This window comes from Sparus aurata, chromosome 2, assembly GCF_900880675.1.
Source record: "Sparus aurata chromosome 2, fSpaAur1.1, whole genome shotgun sequence".
Classification (NCBI taxonomy): domain Eukaryota; kingdom Metazoa; phylum Chordata; class Actinopteri; order Spariformes; family Sparidae; genus Sparus; species Sparus aurata.
In genome coordinates, this window is record NC_044188.1 from 6,579,771 (window position 1) to 6,600,233 (window position 20,463).

The window sequence follows — 20,463 nt, forward strand, 5'->3', positions numbered from 1 at the left end:
TTGAACACTTCACAAGGTAGCCCGGAGAAGTTTCGCTGCTGCATCATGTTGGCCTGATTTTGGCAGTTTGTCACGAGCTTTGAGGAGGTGTTTCACATCGAGAGAAATTAGCTTCATTTGTCACACCAGGACTTTAACATGCAGGCAGCACCAGCCTCAAGATGGCCCGGAGCAGACAGGTCACCGTGAGGCAAATTATCAGGGAAGTAAACAAAAAAAAATCAGGATTACTGTTGTCTCTCAATATGTTTTCTTGTATAAAAAGCCCAAAACGAACACTGTATGCAGTCACTTGATTACGTTGAAATAGCATGTGTATAGGAAATCACTGTAAGTGGGTTTCCAAACGAGTTAACAACTCTTGCTGGACCTTGGTGCGCTCATACATACATACATACATACATGCATGTTGCATGTTGCATGAGCGAATAATCAATGATGTTCCAGGTGTACAGTTTCTCCCAGTGTACATGTTGTGGTCACAAGAAGGTTCCTGACTTGATTTCAAGACCTTAATGGTACGCTCGCAGAATCAACTAATCAATGAATTTCGAAACCAGGGTTCTAGAACAATGTTTCTGGCCAGAACAGTATGTTGCCAAAGCCATTCGGTATTCGTAGATGTTTCTAGCTGAGTGCGTGCAGTGTATTAGTGAGCATGAATGGAATGTAATCAGGACTGTGACGGTGACGGCATACTGATAACGTAATTGCTATGGCAGCTGCAGTTCATTCGAAATCCGTGTCTTCACTTGTGTGTGTGTTGTAACATCAGAATGCTACTCTCTACTATTGTTCTGCGACCCAACGCCGACATGTGAGCGTTAAGAGCCGACAATGCTGCGAAACTGCTTGACATTTTTGTACAGGTCCCAACATTTCTCCCCCTCTTGTGAAAAAAAAAAAAAAAAAAAAGAGTGAGCATTGTTGAGACAAATTAAGTGAACATTGTTTAACTTCATTTGCAAGCAGACAGTCTGGTATGTGGCAAATGCGCTCTGGCAGTGCAGACTTTTGAAGCGAGCAGCCGCTGTGATGAAAAACGCTGAAACTGAGCCAAAAACCCAAAAGCGACCATAAATGAAGACATTAAGTGCCTCTTTAAGATGCATCTGTAATCCTCAGAGCCAATTATGTGCATTATTACACAAGGATTTGCTCCACGTCTGATCCTGAGTTTGGAAAAAATGTTGTGTTGACCGTCAAGACCGTTTCACCGTAAACATCACATTTTCGGGAGAATATCTGATTGAAAAAAGTTATCTAATTACCAGCCTGTGGTGGGAGGGGGAGGGGGAGGAGGAGGAGGCAGCGTCTCATTAACAGATCGTATCAAATCATCTTCACACTCTGGAAATCTCATTGAACAGCCACAGCTGAGAAGACTTATATCTCCGAGTTTCATTTCCAGCTGCTAATTTTCTCTCGGTGTCGGAGTCGCACTTAATGAAAACGAGCTTTCCCTCTTTTTAAAATGTCGCCGAAACTGCAGATCCATTTCTCAGAAACGGAGAGTGGTTAGCCATTCCGTCAAAACTCCACATATCTCTGGCAAAATGAAGCGCTTGTTTTTAGTTGGTGGCAAGAATCGGTTTTGACAAGCGTGAACATTGTTTTAAATGCAACAGGGCCGCATCATTTGAACACTGGAGTGCTCAATTTACAACGCCTCCGTCAAAATACATTTGGCTTCGTGAGGCTATGCAACATATTCAACTCTTTAGAACTTGATGAGATGGTTTCCCTTTTCTGCTTTTTTTTTATTGTAATATTTGTCTTGTTTTTTTAGATACAGCAGAACATATTCACATGTCAGACATTTTCTTCTACTGTGTTCCCAGTTCCAAGTTGTATAAATGTAGGAAATCTTACATGTAGGAACTATTTTCATTTCAAAGCTTCCAAATTGACCAGCAACTGAAAAGGTGATTGATGGTGAACATTTGGTAGGGACACGGTGCCATCTTTCAAGGTAAAACAACACATTTAATGACCCGTTAGCTAACGAACTACAGTTTAATTACATCCAGTGCGTTTCACTCAAGGACGTTTAATCATAAGGGATTACACTCCCGGGCTTAAATTGTTGCAAATTTTTGAATTATTTTACACGTTTCCTATTGTGTCACGTGTATCAAACTGTCAACCTCGGTCAAACAGCAACTAACGAGAGTACTCAACCACTTCCTAGCTGACAGCCGCTCAAAAATGCAGTTTCTTTCTCGAAATATGGCTTGACGTCCCTCTGGGCTGTCACAATCAATTATTTTTTTCTCCCCTCCATTCAGTCAGGAAGCAGTGAAATGATAACAATTTGTCAGATACTCTATGTTTATAGTACTTGCATCCTGGAACAAAGCAGTACGGCATTAGAGCTTCCCATGAGCGTGATGTCAGAGGAAAATGGCTGCCGTGTGAATATGGCCTGTGCATATTTGTCTATCCAATAAGCTCAAATTGGGTTAAATTCACAACCCAGCTTCCCGGAGTCAGACTGGAAACTTACAGCCGATACGGCAAGATTGAACCTTAGTTGCAAAGATTTCATTAGGAATACTCCATCACCTTGCTCTCCATCCTCCCCCTCTCCCTCCCTGTTATCTGTGCTGCTCCATTTTTTTCACCTGAGTGTTTAGAGTTTTGCAAAAATGTGATTAAAAAAGTCTATTTGAGAGAAAACAGCAGAATATTGCTTCGGGTTAGGAAGACTGAAGGCTTTTTAGGTTTTTTTTCCCTAGATTAATTAGGTTTGAGTAGTCGGGGTTGTGTGCGCGCATATACAGTGTGTGTGCGAATTTAATATTCCATTTGAAAAACAACGTTAGGTCAAAGCTATGAGTCGGAGTTTCCAGTCATTAATTCTATAGGCTTTCGCATGATAATTTCCCCAACTCGCTCGCAGTCAACACGCATGCAATTAATGTGTCCTGCAGCTAACATCCGGCTGCATGGCCATCTTTGAATAGCTAAAAGCACCGACTGCTCTCTTCATGACTAATGAATGAGTCGGTGTTGGTGAAATTCAAAGTGCTTGTTGTGGCATCCTTTTTGTGGGGAATCCACTGCTCTCACGGGAAAACATCACAGTGTTTCTGACACCGAGAAGGACGTGAAACTGAAATAACTACGGCGCAGTCGCCTTAAACGCCGGAGGCAGCGAGCGGCACGCTGATGCAAACACACTTGCTAACAATAATTCATGTGTGCTACCAGCCCGTGCTCCCCGAACAGAAACATCGCAAAAATTAGAACTTATCGAACATAATTACTTCTGATGACATGCTTGGAAATGTCTGTAATTAAGATGATATGTTTAGGAATTTAAATCCGTCAGAATTATATGAGTCTAATTTATGTGGTCACGCTTTAGATTTAAATGCTGCCAGAGGAGTCTATCTGCTGACACAGTGGCAGCAGTAAGCTGATCATAATTCACATGACTGAAAATCTATTAAAACACAGTATTATTTACATAGTATTTTTTTTGGGGGGAAAGAAATCTTCTTGTTCTTTGATGTCAATGTGTTTAACATAGTTCTAATTCATCAGCTTGTATTTCTTGAATTCATAAAAACAGATGGAACATTATTATCTCTGCATTGTTGGTGATGTGATGTCGGCGTGTTTGATCCTCCATCTGTCCAGAGTCTCTACAACTACTGACCCGATCATCGTGAAATGTGATAAACATTAATTTTTTAGTGGCGCTGTGGTGCCACTGTCGGGTCCCCTCATGACTGGATTTCCCTGTAAATTGGCTGTGGATCTCCACGTTCTGCGGTAGATGAATCCAGCGTTTTTGGTGGACCCATCTTATAGCGCTACCACCATCAAAATCAATGTGGCAGATTTCACTGACATTCACTGACAAGTCTGAATACTGAATGAGTTTTCTGTTTTAAAATGTCAACTTTCATGCAACACATCTCATAATTAGAGAGAGTGACAGGAAATCTGAGGATGAAACGAGGCAGATTTTAATGACTGCTTTGCATTCTGCAGAGGTCCTCCCTCGGGATGCGTTTATTGTTTTTTTTTTAGATGTCGCACTGGTGAAGTCATGAGGAAAGGAAAAATGTCATTACGTTGTTTATTTCATCCAATACCGTTGAATCATGAGGTGTAATGAAAGTCGAGCTCTCCAGGGGACTCTTGCTGGAACTAGTTGTTTTGTAATAAGACAGACCTTTTTCGCTCTGTAGGTAACAGATATCACAGTAATCAGTGATGGAAAGTGACTAAATACATTTTACTCCAGTGCTGCAGTTTTGAGGTAATTTGTAGATTTTATTTTACTAATATTAAATACAATCAACACATGAAATACGATGTATTGTTACAGCTTAAAATAAAACATTATTAGTCCCCATGAGGGCCAAATTCAGGAGCTACCCAGCAGTATATTAGGTCATTAAAATTAGTCCCACCTTAGCCAGCAGCGTCATTAAAGTGATGACCAGTGTATAATGTTGACTGGCTAATTGAATTGTGGGACAAAAAGTGCTCACTTTCTATTTTTGGACTGTCAGTCGCCTCCAGTGACAATTCACTATCTTGAAATGAAACTGAAGTATCTTCAACTGAAGTATCTTCATTCGAACACCTGGGAGTCATGATAGATAACAACCTCTCACAGACGGCTCATGCAGAGTTTATTTGTAAAAGAAAAAAAAGATGCAGCAGCACGTTCACTTTCTCCGCAGACGCAGATCTTTTTGGAGCAAATAGCCAGATTATCTCTCTTTTTTTCAAATCAGTGATTCAGAGTGTCGGAGTGTGTGCTGCAGCACAGCCTGGCTCAGCAGCCCACCTGTGAAACTGAAAACTAAAATTATATAATCGACTGAAATTTGTGTGAAGATCATTGGTCATCCTGTAGCGCACTCCTTTCATGGTCATGACTGTTTGATGTGCTTTTCTGGATGTGAGCGGTATGTGTAACTGTATGTCGAATCTGTGTGAAAACTTTTTGAGTGGAGCCGTCTGAGGATGCAAAATGAATTGCGGTCAACACTGAACTAAAGTTTCATCGCATTGCATCGTATCGTAACAAGAGTACTTTTACTTTCGGTACTTTGAACCCAGTTTGATGCTGATACTTGTGTACTTTTACTTAAGGAACATTTCGAATGCCAGACTTTTACACGTGACAGTATTTCAACACTGGTGTTGCTACTTTTGCTTAAAGATCTGATTGCAATCCAGTTCAATGAACATACAAAAGCTGTGCATATCTTCATGTGAGAGGAAGGAAATACAAGAAACTGCTTTTCTAAAAAGAAAATGAAAAGTGGCAGAAAGTCTGGCACTGATGGAAATTGAAACTGAGAGCCAATCTCGGTGTACACAGTGCCACCTGATCACATAAGTTCCGAGCGCAGCAGCTTTACCAAAAAATGTACCTTTGACATTTAATTAAAATATTACGATCACAGCAAATTAATGTATTCGGGTACATTAAGTAATAAATCAAACTCTGTTTGATTCACATCAAATAACAGAGCAGCTGCGGTATGAAGAGCTCTTCCACCTGCCTAGTGTCTGATACAGTACCACATTACTGTCTGTGAGATAGTCCTGAGGATGCCGGCTGAATACTGAGCGCAGATCAGGGCTGCTGCTTATTCTCAGCACATATTTATAGCCATAAAACACTTCTGGAATCGACAGCTACTGGAGATTCTGTTGACTTTTTATCATACATTTTAAATACCATGGGATCGTGTCTCCTCGGTATGTGACAGTACCAGAGAGTTGTGTCGTCTTGGTTTCTAAAAAAGGCAGAATGTCAATGGCCTGGGCGTGAAAAGTCTACACTCAGTTTTCAGCCTCTGTAGATGTATCTGTCCTGGAAGCGGAACGTTCAGCAAACACACGGCACATTTACAGAGTTGAGGTTGAGCATTAGCCTTTAGTTTTTCGGCTGTGATTGTGCGTGTGCATGTTGGATCCGCCTGGTGGACATCTCACCTAGTTGAAACTGGTCCGAGCTGTTGTTGCAGGTCTGCTGTACTTCCTCACTGTCCCATCCCAGGGGATAGAGCGCACAGCCGGATCCTATGAGCAGACCTGAGAACGAGAGAAAGAGCGTCTGTCAGCAATGAGGCATCGCAGGAACTTCACTGATCACCAGGGGTTCAGAAAAACATCATAAAACATGGCTGGAGGCTGACAAGACCCGGCTTGCGAGGGAGAAAACGGCAGCAAGGACAAACTCTCAGCGTCAAGGTGTTTCGCGCAGCTCCTCGAGGAAGGTCTGCAGTGTTTTTTCGTGAGACCTCGGCTAACTGGGTGTACATATTTTAAACATCTTCTCATTAGCAAGGAAGAAAAATGCAGCGGGATGTGGTTTTTTTTGGTCCTTGCTACATCCAGACATCAAGCAAGGTGAATTTAAACACAGGTTTTGTGTGGGTTCTCATTCTTTGCTTTAAAATGATCAGAAAGACAATGAGCTGCTGCTCTCCAGCAGACCGATGCACGTGACCTCACCTCCCTGATTATTTTTTCCACCTTATCAGCCGTTTCCAGCAGATACCGACGGGGAGGGCGGCTCTGACCTGTCCCAGCCGTTTTACCTCTCACAGCCCTTTGTGCAATGACACGGATTGTGATTTTAAACACTTCATCACTTTTTTATTTATTTATTTATTTTTTTTTACTGCAACAAACAAAGTGCTCCTCTCCCAGCAAATGAACAACGGACATTTGCAAATAGCTCGGCAATTTCTCACAGCGCAAAACAAGCATTTTTTGGTATGCAATAATTACTGTAAAACTCTGGAAAATCCTTGAGGGACTGCTTTATGTCAGTGATTAAAGAGACTTATGACTGTGCTTAAAGCTGCACATAGAGACAAGAGTAAAATCTAGTCAGGGCCATTACATTAAGGATTAATATCCTCAATATTAGCCTGCAACCAGGTCTTGACAAGTTATTCCTTGGATGCCAAGGCCTGTCTCTTGAAATTACCCCGTGGGGGCCCCTGGTAGGTGGCTCTGCCATCACATTAGCTTAATCCCCTCCGATGTGTCTGCCCCGCTATCAGTTATGGGATGCGAGGATGGCAGCAGAGGACGGGAATGCAAGAAAGCTCTGCCTTCCAACCTGATTACCCATGCCATCCAGGACTGCTGTACTACATCCAGGCCAGATAACAAGCAGGAATTAATCCACATGCTAATACAGATGGGCGAGACAAACATCAGAGGTGGAGAAGGAAGAGTGAGCGAGACATCTGTGTTCTCCGAGCCAAAAGGACGGTGAATGTCACCGCCTCAGTTCTGGGAGAAAAATAGACCGGCTGATTATTGGCACCTGAGGTAGAAAATCAATTGAGTGAAACTCTGGAATGTTGATGAGAATGACGGGATATAAAACGGCTCTAACCAGGTCTGTGTCATTACAGCTCGGGATCAGAGGGGAGCGAGGGATTGCCGAACGTATCAAGACAGCCTTTTTTTTTTTTTACCTCTTCAGACCCTTAAAAGAACTTCAGACGAGTTTCTGCTTCAGACCTAAATTTACTACCTTTAGCTGAGCGGTAGCAAAAGTCGCACATGATGTAAATCCCTGTACGAGCAGCCACTGTGGACCTGATGAACACAAAAACTCACTTTTCTACAAGGTACCAAAATGAGCGTTCACAGTCATTCCGCTCTCAGTTATATAATCTTATCCAATGCGTTTTGATTAGAATTTGTAACAGTAAAGACTGTAAAGCATGAGAGTGTGATAATGTATGCGAGATTAATATTTAACAAAATCAAAAATTCCCTTTCAAGTGTTGTGTAATGCTGAGAGATACAGCAGCATGTAATCAGACTGGTTTTCCTTGCAGCACAGGGGAGGAAAATAAAATAACACAGGGTGAAATGTGTCTTTGTTTCCCAGAGACATTGTTGTTATTCCCACACATCCCATAAACAGTAATATTTCCATTTGGTAACAATTTATGAGGCTTCTCAGTCAATCTCTGATAAACACATTTGATAAAACCCATAAAGAGCTTCTCCTGTGTTGCAGGCCCCCTCGGAGAGAAGAATGGGGAAAGAAAGACTTCAGTGCATAGTTTCCACATCAGGTCAGATGATGACATGGAATGCAGAAAGGAAAAAAGAGACTACAGGGGAGGGAAATTATTGCCACAACAAAGACAAGAGCTCAGTTCCATTGTGCAACCACACAAAAAAAAACCGAATCAAAGCTTTCTGGGCGAACCGTTGGTGTTTTCTGTTGTTTTTGGGGATAAACTCACTGAGCCTGAAACACTGCAGTGTGTGAAATCAATGTGAGCACTCACATGTTACCATGACACTATAGAGACAGATACCACAGAACACAGAGCGCTGTGGGAGCAGATGAACAGGAATACAAACCCATCGCGAAGGTGTCATTCAATTCTGCATTGTATGAGATCCTACACTTCTCTTTTTTGGCTTTTACTTTTTTGATTTATTTATTTTTCTTCCCACTATAGTTAATTCCAGCAAATCCCATCCTCCACACTCCGTATGTGGGTTATTGAGAAGTGGAGGTCTGGGCGGATGGTGACTGGGATGTGGGAGAAAGATTACAAAGAATGAAAGATGTTCTTTCACACAATGTTCATGAGGCAAGCTGCCGGAAAGACTTGTGTTGGGCGACTACCTCAGGCTCCGATTCTCCATGCGTGCTGTTGTAGACCGATACTTTCTGCACTTCTTATTCCCTAAGCTGACACCGATGCGCCCCAATCTGCACAAACAGACAGTCGAGGATTTGTGTCATTTAGCATGTGGCTGTCGGCTGCAGCAGCTTGTGACCTCTTTAACAGAGGCAGTTCCTTCTCTTGACCTCTCATTACAGACTGCCTGTGGTAACACTTTGAATTATGTAATATGTCCTCCCCCCCCCCCCCCCAAAAAAAAAAAAAAATCTTTTTGTGAATTCCCCCACTTTTGTTGACTTAAATCTGGTGTCCTGCCCTCCGGCTCGAGAACTATCGAGCTAGCAGATGCGCTTACGATCACAAGCTAAACCACATGCTCGACTTCATAAGATGAGATAAACTTAATGATCCCCGCTGGGGAAAAATCGGTTTTCTGTGGCAGGAAAACAGAGAGAAATAAACAGCATGTCACTGCATGCAAACAGGGCGACGCATTTACACTGCATGTCCATTGTGCCACAAAGTAAAAAAAAAACCTAAATTCATACCAATACGTCTGCAGTGCAGAAGTGGTGACAACACTCTACAGTTTAAGTTATGGTAAATAAAAGGCCTACGTTCGTTTTATGATGAACACACCAGGAATTGAATCAGTTAACGTTTGACATGTAGCCAATATGGCGAATCACATTCACAGTCTGAGTCACACCAGTGCGTGTTTGGAAGGACTCCTCGGGGATGGCGTATGTGGCGTTATTTGTAGCCGTTTTACAGGCGACCAAAACCAGCCATTCTTCACCGGAAGTCAGGCCATCTCCATCTGTATTCGTGGTGACTAATGCATTCATCTTTAGCCAAACCGTGACATGTTTTTTTTTGTGCCTAAACCTAACCAGAGCATTCGTGTCGTGTTGTGACAAGAGAGAAGTAGAAAAGTTCACCCTTCACAAAAGTACAGTTGCAACATACAGAAATCCTACATTTACTCCTATTTGACTTCAGATCTGTAGACACTTAAAAAAAGCAGCTCAAGATCAACTTCTTAACACATGCCTTTGGGTAATTATTTCAATTGATTTATTTGTTTTTCCCCGTTTTATTGTTTATTTTATTTCTGACGTCTCTGCTCTCAAAAGTTGCCATGTAAAAACAAAGTTGCTTACTTACAATAAAGCCACGCTGCTGCCCTCAAGACTATGAGCCTGGAGTTGGCAAATACCCAAATGATGAAGGTAAAATGAAAACACAGGTGTTGGCTCCAACAAAGGTCTTTTGTGAATTTCATTGCTTACACAGAAGCTTTGAGAGGCAAGTGAGAAAAATGATCCTAGCAAATCTCCCCGCCCCCCCCCCAAGTCTTTCACAGAAAGTCATGAAAAGAACAAACAAACATGGAAACATGTTGGAGATCAGACTTGACGAAATGGATCGCCAGAATTTGTTCGTCCCACTTGCCTCACGTGACTTCAGTACTTTCCCCAAGCCTGAGAAAGGTTCTCTTCTTTTAGGTAAACATGAACTTCAAAAAGCCGCTCCCATCCCTGTGAGCAGATGGCTGTCTCATGATGAAATCATTGCAGATCTCCACTAAGCTGCTGTGTGGATAGTACTGAAAGTCACCAGACGGTTGGCTGATACTGCGGCTACATCGCAACTGCACGACACCGCAGAACAGACGGAAAGAAATTATCATAAATGTGAGAAATCTGCCGTGAACGCAGACAGTGTTTGCCTTGCTCAAAAATAACTACTTTCCCCGCAGCAGCGGCACTCGTTCCCTCAGGTCAAACTTTAAGATGCCCTCATCTTTCTGCGAGACCCGGAGAGGTTCAAGTGTCGCTCTATCAACACACTCCAGGGAGGTCTGTTTGTTTACTTTCCTGCTTTTTTTCGCAGCAACCGCTGTTTGTTAAACCTTAGCCCATTTCGGAGTCTTGTTTCAGTTGCTATGGCAGCCAGCTGATGCCTGATAGTCTTCTCCGGCAGAGGAGGTGAAGAGGAAGAGGGTCAGAGAGAGCGCCCGGCACGATCCGAGAGGCCAGACAACTTATTCACAGATTGAGTTTCAATTGATCTCCATGCAATCGTTATCCGAATGACTATCTCACAGGCCTAATGGCTTCTCTGAAAAGCTATTCCATGAACTGGGAAAGAGTTCACTCGAATCAAATGGACTTATCCAAATACAATCAGTCCCACATATCCATAAAATCTGCTCTAATATAGTCAACTTTCCTCTGTGTTTCCTTGCCGCAGATTTCATCATCGTGGTTGAGCTCACTTTTGAAATCACATTTCGGCGCTTTAAAAAGCACACAGAGAAGTGCTTTATTCCGTCAGAGCTGTGCCATTGTTCACCATCTTTTTTTCACTCAACGCTTTTTACCTGAATGAAAAACTGCCCCCTTTTCATATCCACCACATTCTCTGATTTAGGGAGTGCCGATGCCTTTTGTCAAGCCTTCTTGCTCTCTGTCAGGAACCAAGGAATTTCTTTACCCTCCTCCATGCCCCGAGACAATACCATTCAAGGTTATCATTCAAAAGGCCAAAGAGGACAGGGAGAAAAGGCTGCCGCTAAGCTGGGGAGAAATTTGGTGGCCGGGGAATTGGAGTGGGGATGTGCCTGAATGGGCCGGCTTAATGTAAGACATTCCCTTTTGGGCTTGGAGGATCATCTGAAAGAGCGTGGTTGCTCTGAAAATGTTAGAGCAACCACACCTGGGAAGGCAAGGCCAAAAAAAAAATGCACCGTTTTGGTCTTATTTTAAAATGTTTACCAACAGAGACAGATTATACCAGCTGTTTTAAACAAATGCTCTTCATTTGTTCAAACGTGTGAATATCGTGACGGAAAAAGACAGATAAGGCCGGCTGCTAGGATGAATAAAACATCTCATCACATTAATGAAACGGGCTGCCGAGAGGGCAGCTACCTCACGACAACAGCACTCAGAAAAATGCGATTTTAAAGAGTAGCTCAAGTTATAATCCTTAAGATTTTCACGGAATCTAAACCCTGTTTTTGACTCCACTTATCGTCGGCATTTCTCTGCAGTGGCCGTTCAGTGTATTTACATTCTTTAATTAACTCTCTGCATAGTAATTTTCATTGTAATCGTTGGTTTCTGCCATTCCCCCCACTGGATACAAATTGCCTATGCATGAGCGATTAGCAGGAAGCAATGCAGCATGTAATTCAGCGTTACTGTTTTTAATTTGATCTCATTGTTAACAGTTCGCTCTCCTTCAGAGTCGAGTTACTGCTGATGCAGAGCCCAACGTTTCCTACTGCTGCTGCCTCACGTTTTAAAAAGCACAGAAGGTGGCTTTGATTGAGAAGCAGTAAAAGTAACTCTCAGGAAAGTTACCGACTTTACTGTGCACTACTTGCTCTGCGGCAATTTTTTAACGCCGACTTCCGTTAACGTGAGTTTGGTGGCTGCTGTGTAAAAAAGAGATGCCTATGTTTTCCCATGAAACGGCTAGCGCTAACTGTTTTGTTAGAGTTGTGGGGCGGCTAGGAAGGGACCTCTCACCGTTATTGACTGCAATTTTTAGCCAACAGTGCTTGTGTTAAGTCCCCTGCCTAAACGGAACAACACAGCCTCTGAGAAGACGGAGACCAGTTTTACGATAGTCGTTCTCGGAGGATGTGTACGGACTTGGCCAGATTAGCAGCAGGTAAAGCGCCCTGTCCACAGTTGAGGCAATGCAGTACACCATCAGATATCAGAAAATACTTTCTCCTTAAAATATGATCTGGTTTTACCCAAATAAAAGTCATTAGACTCAGCCCCCAGAAATGATCTGTTTTAGTAGCATCCTTATCGTCATACAGTAACATCCGTAAAAAGGAAGAAAGCGATTGGTTGGACAGAAAAATAGTATACGCCCCCGAGTGCAGGATGAGTCGTCAACATTTTATTTTATTGTTTTCCAGGAAATAACTGTAAAATACCATTAAGACACAGACATACCTGTGAAATATAGAGAGAGACACGTGGTAAAAAACTTAAACCTCAAGTTTGAATTCGTGGGAGCTTTAAGGCTTACAAATTCAAAAAATAAAAGGCCTTTTGATACCTTAATCCGAAAAATGTGTGCACAGTGCTCAAGTCAACAAAGCAGCATGTTTTAGATGATCCCTCGTATGTTATGAGTAAATACATGCATATTAATATGATACTGTGGACATGTTTGTGTGGGTTTTCTGTGCTGAACAACAAGAGAAAGTAACAGGCTCAGGCTGCCACAGTGTTAGTCTAAACAGCCCATATGACTCATCTGTCAACAGACCAAACCCTGCATGTTCGGACACGTTTTGTTCCTTCACTTGAAACGCAAGGCACACAGCAGCATGTCAAACTTGCATGTCTGCTTCTCTCATAAAAGTTTTGATTCTCTCTGTCATTCAAGCCAGATAAACAGCCATTTTCAGGCGGGCTTACTCCTGTGCGAGCATTTCTGCAGGCGAAGCTGGCGTTTTATCTGGAGATTGAGTTGAAACGTTGTGGAGCTGCGAGAGATGGAGGATGAGGGGGATGCAGAGAGAGGAGGGATTTAAAGAGAGTATGTGAAGTACATGTGATATGTGATGTGCAAAGTGCAGCAAATACTTGCTGCTGCCAATGGCTGGCATTCAAGTGTTGCTCAGCCAATAGCCCACTCATTGGTTTTCGGCTCCTTTAGGAGGCGACATCAGGCTCGTTAAGTGGTCGCCTAAATTATCTTGTTTTTTATAATTATGTGGTTTTCTGCACAGCACTTCCTCCTGAAGATTACACCTCAATTATCCTTTTGGACACAAAGCGTGTTCTCGGTGAAGATGTTTTCATAGCCTCCTCCCTACTGTTTATAATATTTTTATCCCACTGTGAGATAAATCACCGCACAGCGCTGCACATCTTTCAGTCTGCGTTCTTTTGGTCGAGTCCATTTTATGCTTCTCTGTGTTTTGTTGGCTTTACAACTTGAATATCAAACACAGGAAACCGTATTACTGGCCAGGCCGAGGAACAGAGCTCTGTGACAAACAAGCTCCACATCAGCCTCTGACTTTTTCATTGAGAGTGTGACCATCCTCTCCGTGACAAATTTCTCCCTCTTCCCTTTGGTATTTGCTCCCGCTGGCCCAAGGAAAGGTCAAACAGTTACAAACCTCCCCTTATCCCTTCGGCCATCAAAGGACTTAACAACCTCATTGTGAGACCGTGTTCATGTGAGGTCTGCAAAGTTATAATTTAAATGTCGCCCAGTTAACTGACGGGTCTTCATATATTTTAAATATCACTCGCTGTTTTGTCATATTGCTTTAGTTGCTCGTCTCCTTTTATTTGTTGTATATCCAACATGACCGGATCTTTTTGGTTAAGGAAAAGATCATGGTTTGGGTCTACATTGACTTTTGGTTTCACATGGAACATCAACAGCTGTCTCCGTGCTCGACCCATTCATCCACGCTGACCTCCTCAAAACGCAGCCTTTATAAAAGAGGCCTGACTTCCTTCTTTGCTCCTGTGATAACTACTATAGCCACTAGAGGTCAGCACCTAATAATCTACGTAACTTTTGGTCGTCATAAGTAGCTCACACAGATGACACACACAGCCGTGTTTGTAGCTGCAGTGAACACAGAAAGGTGTATAATTGGGTGGGGGTGTTCCACACAGAAAAACAGTACGGAGGAAGGGTGAAGCAGAATATAGACTGTGTACAAGCCGGCTATTGGGTGCTTATTTCAAGTGGCTTTTCTTCTTGCTTTAAATATCTGCATGTTATCAAAATCCCTGTGTCAATGGGAAACAAAAACGGCCTCAGAGCTCGCTACCTACTCACTGAAAATGGCAATTTACCTTGCCCTTGTTTTGGATGGATTTTGACATTTTAATGCCAGGGCTCACCTCCCCCACATGCAAAACAAGTTCCCCCAGCACTATTTAGCAGGGGCATCGCCGCAGCATCCTGGGTTTACCACCGCCCAAGACGGCTGAGCTTGGTTTAAATAAATACAAACAAGCCAGAGCATTTTTTCCCCTTTGCTAGAATGAGAATCGGTGCAGCAGATCCTTCCTCCAGCGCTGACACAGCGCTGTGGAGATCAGTCTGTCTAGGCGACATTAAGCATGCAGAGTAGAATGAATGGAAATGCAAAGAAGATGCCTAACAAGTACTTAAATGCACAGCATGTAATAACTGCCATTAGGGGTCTCACAATCAAAACAATGAAAATAAAAGAGGTAGGCTGATGATGTTTGGAAGTAGCGTGGGATCACGGGAGTCGTCTTCATTTTTGAACAATTACCGTCGGCAATGAAAATCCATCTGCAGGACTCACGCTGAAGTGTTCAGGGACGAGGTAATGATTTAAAGTTTTATTCACATTACGTTCAGTCGTGTTTGCCGACTCCCTTCCTATCCCTCTCCCGGGAGTAATGACAACAGGCAACCAAATAAAACACACCGTTACCTTGAATACATTTACCGACTAGTACGCGACTCAACATAATGTACGACCAAGGTCTATTCATTTGTAGACATTTTAATGTGGAAGTGTTCCATATTATACCTTTAATGAGTACTTGAGCCCACTTCGAATGCTTCGTTGTCGGTTTTTATTCTATATTCCTGAGGATCAGGCCAAAAATAAGCCCAAAGCAAAGTCTCATTTCTTTCCCTGCCCACCCATCAGTCACCATCACTGGCCCTGAGCGGAAAGAGCAGCTTGTTATATTGATCTGTTTCAGTGCTTTTGCCAAAGGCATTCTGTCAAGGGCTGGTCTTATCTAATCACACCACTCATTTGTCACACAGTATCCGACTACAACCGGTAATTAATAAACAAACCAATTACAAGTGCAAAATGAACTCCTGGCTCATTAAGCAGTGGATATGTAAAAATAAAAAAAAAAAGGAAAAAAATGGGATTAGGTCTACAGCTCAGCAGCACAACACAGCGCATGAAAATGAAACTGGGGCGTGCTAAATACGTATCAAATAACTTTCAAAGGAGAACATCTTCTGCATGTGTGGGGAGAATGAGCTTTTCACATGAGGGCACAGATATTTCCTGTACGTCTCAGTCTTTCCAGTCACACACCCACGCCTCCCTGCGACCTCAACCATGTCTCCTCTGATCTCATATTGCAAATTGGACATTCTTCCCCCTCCTCCCTGTTCGAGAGGGGAAGTCAAATAAGAGGCGGGTGAAGAGACAAGGGAAAGAATTCAGCAGCATCCGAGAGAAATTCCTGCACGAGCTTTTCTAAATTTTTTGCTTTCCCTTGAAAACTTAGCCACTCCTGTGCTGAACTGATGTTGGAATTCAAAGCATGCAGAGCCGTGGGTCGGTTAATATCGCCATGCCGGGATCACCTGACTGCCACCAGGCTGCCGGTTTTAATTTGCTGCCTTGGCTTTTTCACCAAAGTCAAAGGGAAGATTAGCGTATGCAATATCTTGCTATATTTTAATGACTTATTATCATTGTGAGGCGCGCTGGTGGGGTGGCGACGATAAGCTCCTTTACTTGCACATGACAAAGATAGAGTCAAAGCCAACTCACAGCAAATTCTGGGGAAAACGGCTTTCCAGCTTCATTTAAATGAAATTTCAGGAATTTTTCCAATCGAGAAATTCGTGCTAAAAAAAAAGAGCGTGTATATCAGCATGCTAGTCTGCGATTTCAATTTCAAAAGTGATGGCTGTTCCTTCCATCTGAGAGTCGAGTGAAGGGGAACAACAAAGCCAAAGGGTATGGAAATCCTCCTCAGGGTAGGATCCACTTTATAGGGTCCTACAAGTGTAGCTCCCTAACTGGGTCATGTCTGATGTATGTAGCAGCAGCCCTCCTCCCACTGACGGAGCCTGACAGAAAAGCACTGACAGTAGGCCACTAGTCCATAAGTCGGCATACACCTTCAGCGATGCCTTCCCGCCTTAATTACCCCTTTGCAATGAGCGGCAAACATGCTAACGCAAGGCCTTCTGGGGAGAAGGAAATCAAAGACACTGCAATCTACACTCTAATGTTCATGTTAATAGCATCCAAATATGCAATGAATGTTTTAGTATCCTCCAACACAGACGCTGCCAAACATCAAAACGCCTCTCTGACAGTACTGGGGCTCATGATGTGAGCAACTCCACACTGCAAACACAAAGAGCCTCTTTTCAAAAGACAATGCAACGCTTCAGGGATCGAGGAAAAAATGACTCTTACTGCCAAGTGTACAAAGTACTCCATAGCATGTGTTCAGAGTGCCGGCCCACTGCATTCATGCCGTCTTCTGGGACACACACCAGTCTAGCTTCTTACCCTTGGGGACTGGCTAAAAGCACCCTTACCTAACTCGTCCAAAAATCAATATAAATTAAACTTACAGGTCACTTTTGCTCCAATTCCAGTGTGTGTGTGCGTGTGTGCATGTGTGTGTGTGTGTGTGTGTGTGTAAAGTGAAAACTATCAAGTACGAGTGCAAATATCAGTAAAGAAAGACAAGAGGCTCATTCTAAAGCCCAAGAGGGGTTGTGGTAACCCCTGAATATAACTTGATATATTGTGGCGTATATATTCAAAACAAAGACTACAACTGAAGCAGCATATTTTACCATTTTTTAGAAAAAAGGATTTTACTTTGATCAAAATGTGCTTATTTGATTTCTTGCTGAGAGATAATATGAAGCAACAGCAGCCAGTACGCTCGCTGAGCACAAAGACTGGGAAACAGCCTGGCTTAGTACGAAACACATCTACCAGCACCTCTGAAACTTACTAATTGAGACCGTCTTTGTTGGGTTTTTTTTTTTACAGGCCAAATTAAACAAAGCGTATTGACTCATTGTGCATTTTGTTATTTGGACACAGTTGGGCTACATTCCATCTGTGTTGAGTCTTAATGCTAAGCTAAGCCAACTGGTTGTTGGCGGCAGCTTTATACTGACTGTGCAAACAAAGCGGCATCAGTCCTCATATCTATCTCTCTGCAGGATAAGAGAATGAGCGCGCTGTTCAAAGTTTTCCTCAAAGTGAAGATGTTCCGTCTCTAGCTGTGAGTCGACTGAAGTCGCTGTTTTGATGAATTGCAACTCGACTTGACAGAAATCAATGACTTGAGACTCGACTTGGACCTGAAAGCCGTCTCCAGCAGTGGAAACGCTGTTTTGCTCCAATTGCTTCCCGCCCCCTTGAGGAGCTACTACTTCATCCACTCATGCTGGACTTAGGGCAGACTAGGGGGCAAGATCTCAGACTTGACTGTGTCCAAGTTGGAAGTGACCTTGTTTGAAACTTTTTCTTACTTTTGTATGGTAGACAGATAAAGGTTATATGATGAAGCCCAAGAGGCTCCTCTTACATCACATGCTGCTATCGTGGCATTTGAGAGCCCTTGAGACAAAAAGGAGAATGGCCCCGAAATGAGAACACATTATGTAACATGTCAAGTCATCTGTGAGCAATACAATAGGGCAATACAATGGAGAGGCAGAGATCAGGTTGTGTGAGGACTGTGTGTGTGCGCTCTTGACATTTGGTATGATATTGAATTGGTATTGTGATCCGACATAATCGTATAATATCTGGTTTATCCTGTCCGCTCAAGGATGAAAAGCTATTTCTGCCCCGATGATTCCACAGATTGAAACCAAACAGATGTCAAGAAAAGGCTACCAATTCCATTTCATATGAAGATTTACCATTATCTTGTTGTTGTTTTTTTTTTCATGTGTCCGTGCCAGCTCTGAGAGAGGGTAGTAAAAAAAAGTACCGGGTTAACTGAAGCGGATGCTGTTATGCTGAGATAAATGTTGGCGATGAAACTGCAGCCTTCTGGTGGAGGCTTCTCAACAGTGTGGTTAGTGAGTCATTTGAAACCATGGGTAATAAAACAAGATCAGGGATAAACTATGGTTTCCTAACGCTGATTGTGCGGAAAAGAGACATGACAGTGACACTTGGTTATTTCAATTCGGTGGTAAAAATGTGGGCAGCAGCAGCAGTAAAAGCAGCAAAACGTCTTTTTCCCCCAAACTGACGATTAGTTTTGCTCCTTGGTCAGAACCCTGGCTAAATGTGATGACTTTGTTTATGTCTGACAGGCACACTCATTAATCTACCTCCTTATAAACTGCTTATATTTTGTCAGTTAAGCCCCGAAGCAATCTAATTCACAAGCACGCAAGGTAAAGAAATAAAACTGGCTGGATGAGAATGAACCCAGACAAATTAAAACCCAAAAGGGTTGAGCATTAGCAGGTGGGCTGAAAATGAAGCAGTTTACACGAGTAATTATACAGAACAGAGAAACTGCCATGATTATCTTTAATAAATCCGTGGCTCGTCTTTATTTACTCCCGCTTTCCCTTTAGAGAAACCCTGATGTGACGCAGAGTGAACAATGGAGCGCTTATTCAGCGTGATGTGTTTTCAATAAGGTCCGAACTTTGAACAGGAAGGTGCCCCGGCCCAGTTTTCTTTAACTACACTTCAGATAATATGGGCTTAACACCTCTATTACACCACTGCCTCCCACAAACATATGGCCTCGATCAAGCTGCAGGCATTCCTGCCATATGAAGCAGTGGATGGCATGAGTCCACAGATTATAGCATGGGAGCAAGGGCAAATGAAAATCAATAGTTCCCCGAGTCCTTGCAAAACTCGCTCTTGCTGCTCGCTGAGATGTTGCAAAGAGAGGGGGGGAAGAAAAATCTGAAGAAAAGCAGATGCAATGAGATGTGGGAGCAATGCTCTTTAAGCACCACTGGTTTCCCCCACAACAGTCAGGGCGGTTAGACTGACCCTTCATTTATTGCCTTATTTCCAATTTACACGTGACTAATGGCACAGTATGTTCAGACCTCGTGTAATTCATCAGTTTGCTCATTACCTCTGTGTTTTCTGACAAACATTACAAGCAGAAAATGAAATTCAGCGTGTTGGATACAAAGCTAAGCTAAGCAAATTGGCTCCCAACAAAAAAAAGAAAGGCATTCACAAGCTTCCTCTACAGTTTCTGCTAATACGGCCTCCAGTTTCACAGCAAAGAGCTAAATTATGCATTTAAAAAGAAGAGGGCACTGTGGCCGAACCATGAATCAAAAATATTAACGAAATGCTGCATATGTCCATAACACTGAAGCTGCGATATTTTTTAATAAAAAGGGAGAGTGTGAAGCATTATAAAGACGCGCTGGCCTACAAATCACGCTCTCTGGGCTTAGGGAGAACATGTTCGTGCTTTTTACAAATCAGTTTAGTATGAAAAGATTTGCATCCAGTATGATGCAGCAAGTAATTTGAAGTACTTCAAATGTGCACTTAAGTTCGTGCAGCCCTACAGGACACCACTGGATGCCCCTTGACAAATTGAACTTTCATGGGATTAGTAAATATTACCTGGGGACCTCTGACTTCACCAACATGTGGCAGCTAATTTGCACTGGATTTTCACTTAAATGACAACCATGACAGACGCGCATCGGGATTAAAATCATTAACCATCTCCCTCAATTATACAAATCGCTCCCCAACCTCAGGTTACATTAGTTCCGTGCAAATAGAGCTTCTATCAGTATTCACGAACATGAACGGGTCTCTTCAGAAGCTTCAAATGGAAGATAAAAACCCCGCTGCAGTGGCGATGAATTAAACAACTCTGTAGGATGAAACTGTGAAACTTCGCAGCCAAATTAACTTGGTGTCATTACGGCGCTCTCAGAGAAGTTCGCCTCTGTAATGTCATGTGCCCACAAAGGCTCCCATTCACGGTCAGAGGAGCTCGTCCACAATACGCCTCCTGATTGAATCAAT

At 42.8% G+C, this 20,463-nt stretch overlaps 1 protein-coding gene across 2 annotated transcripts in view; it reads right to left on the reverse strand.

Annotated features, from left to right (window-relative positions):
* Positions 1–20,463, reverse strand: part of LOC115573922 (LHFPL tetraspan subfamily member 6 protein) — a 51,882-nt gene that overhangs the window by 1,722 nt on the left and 29,697 nt on the right. For both annotated transcript variants that reach the window (XM_030405033.1, XM_030405039.1), the window contains exon 3: positions 5,971–6,069. In XM_030405033.1, coding sequence (XP_030260893.1) covers positions 5,971–6,069 — 99 coding nt within the window. The remainder of the gene's footprint in view (positions 1–5,970; positions 6,070–20,463) is intronic.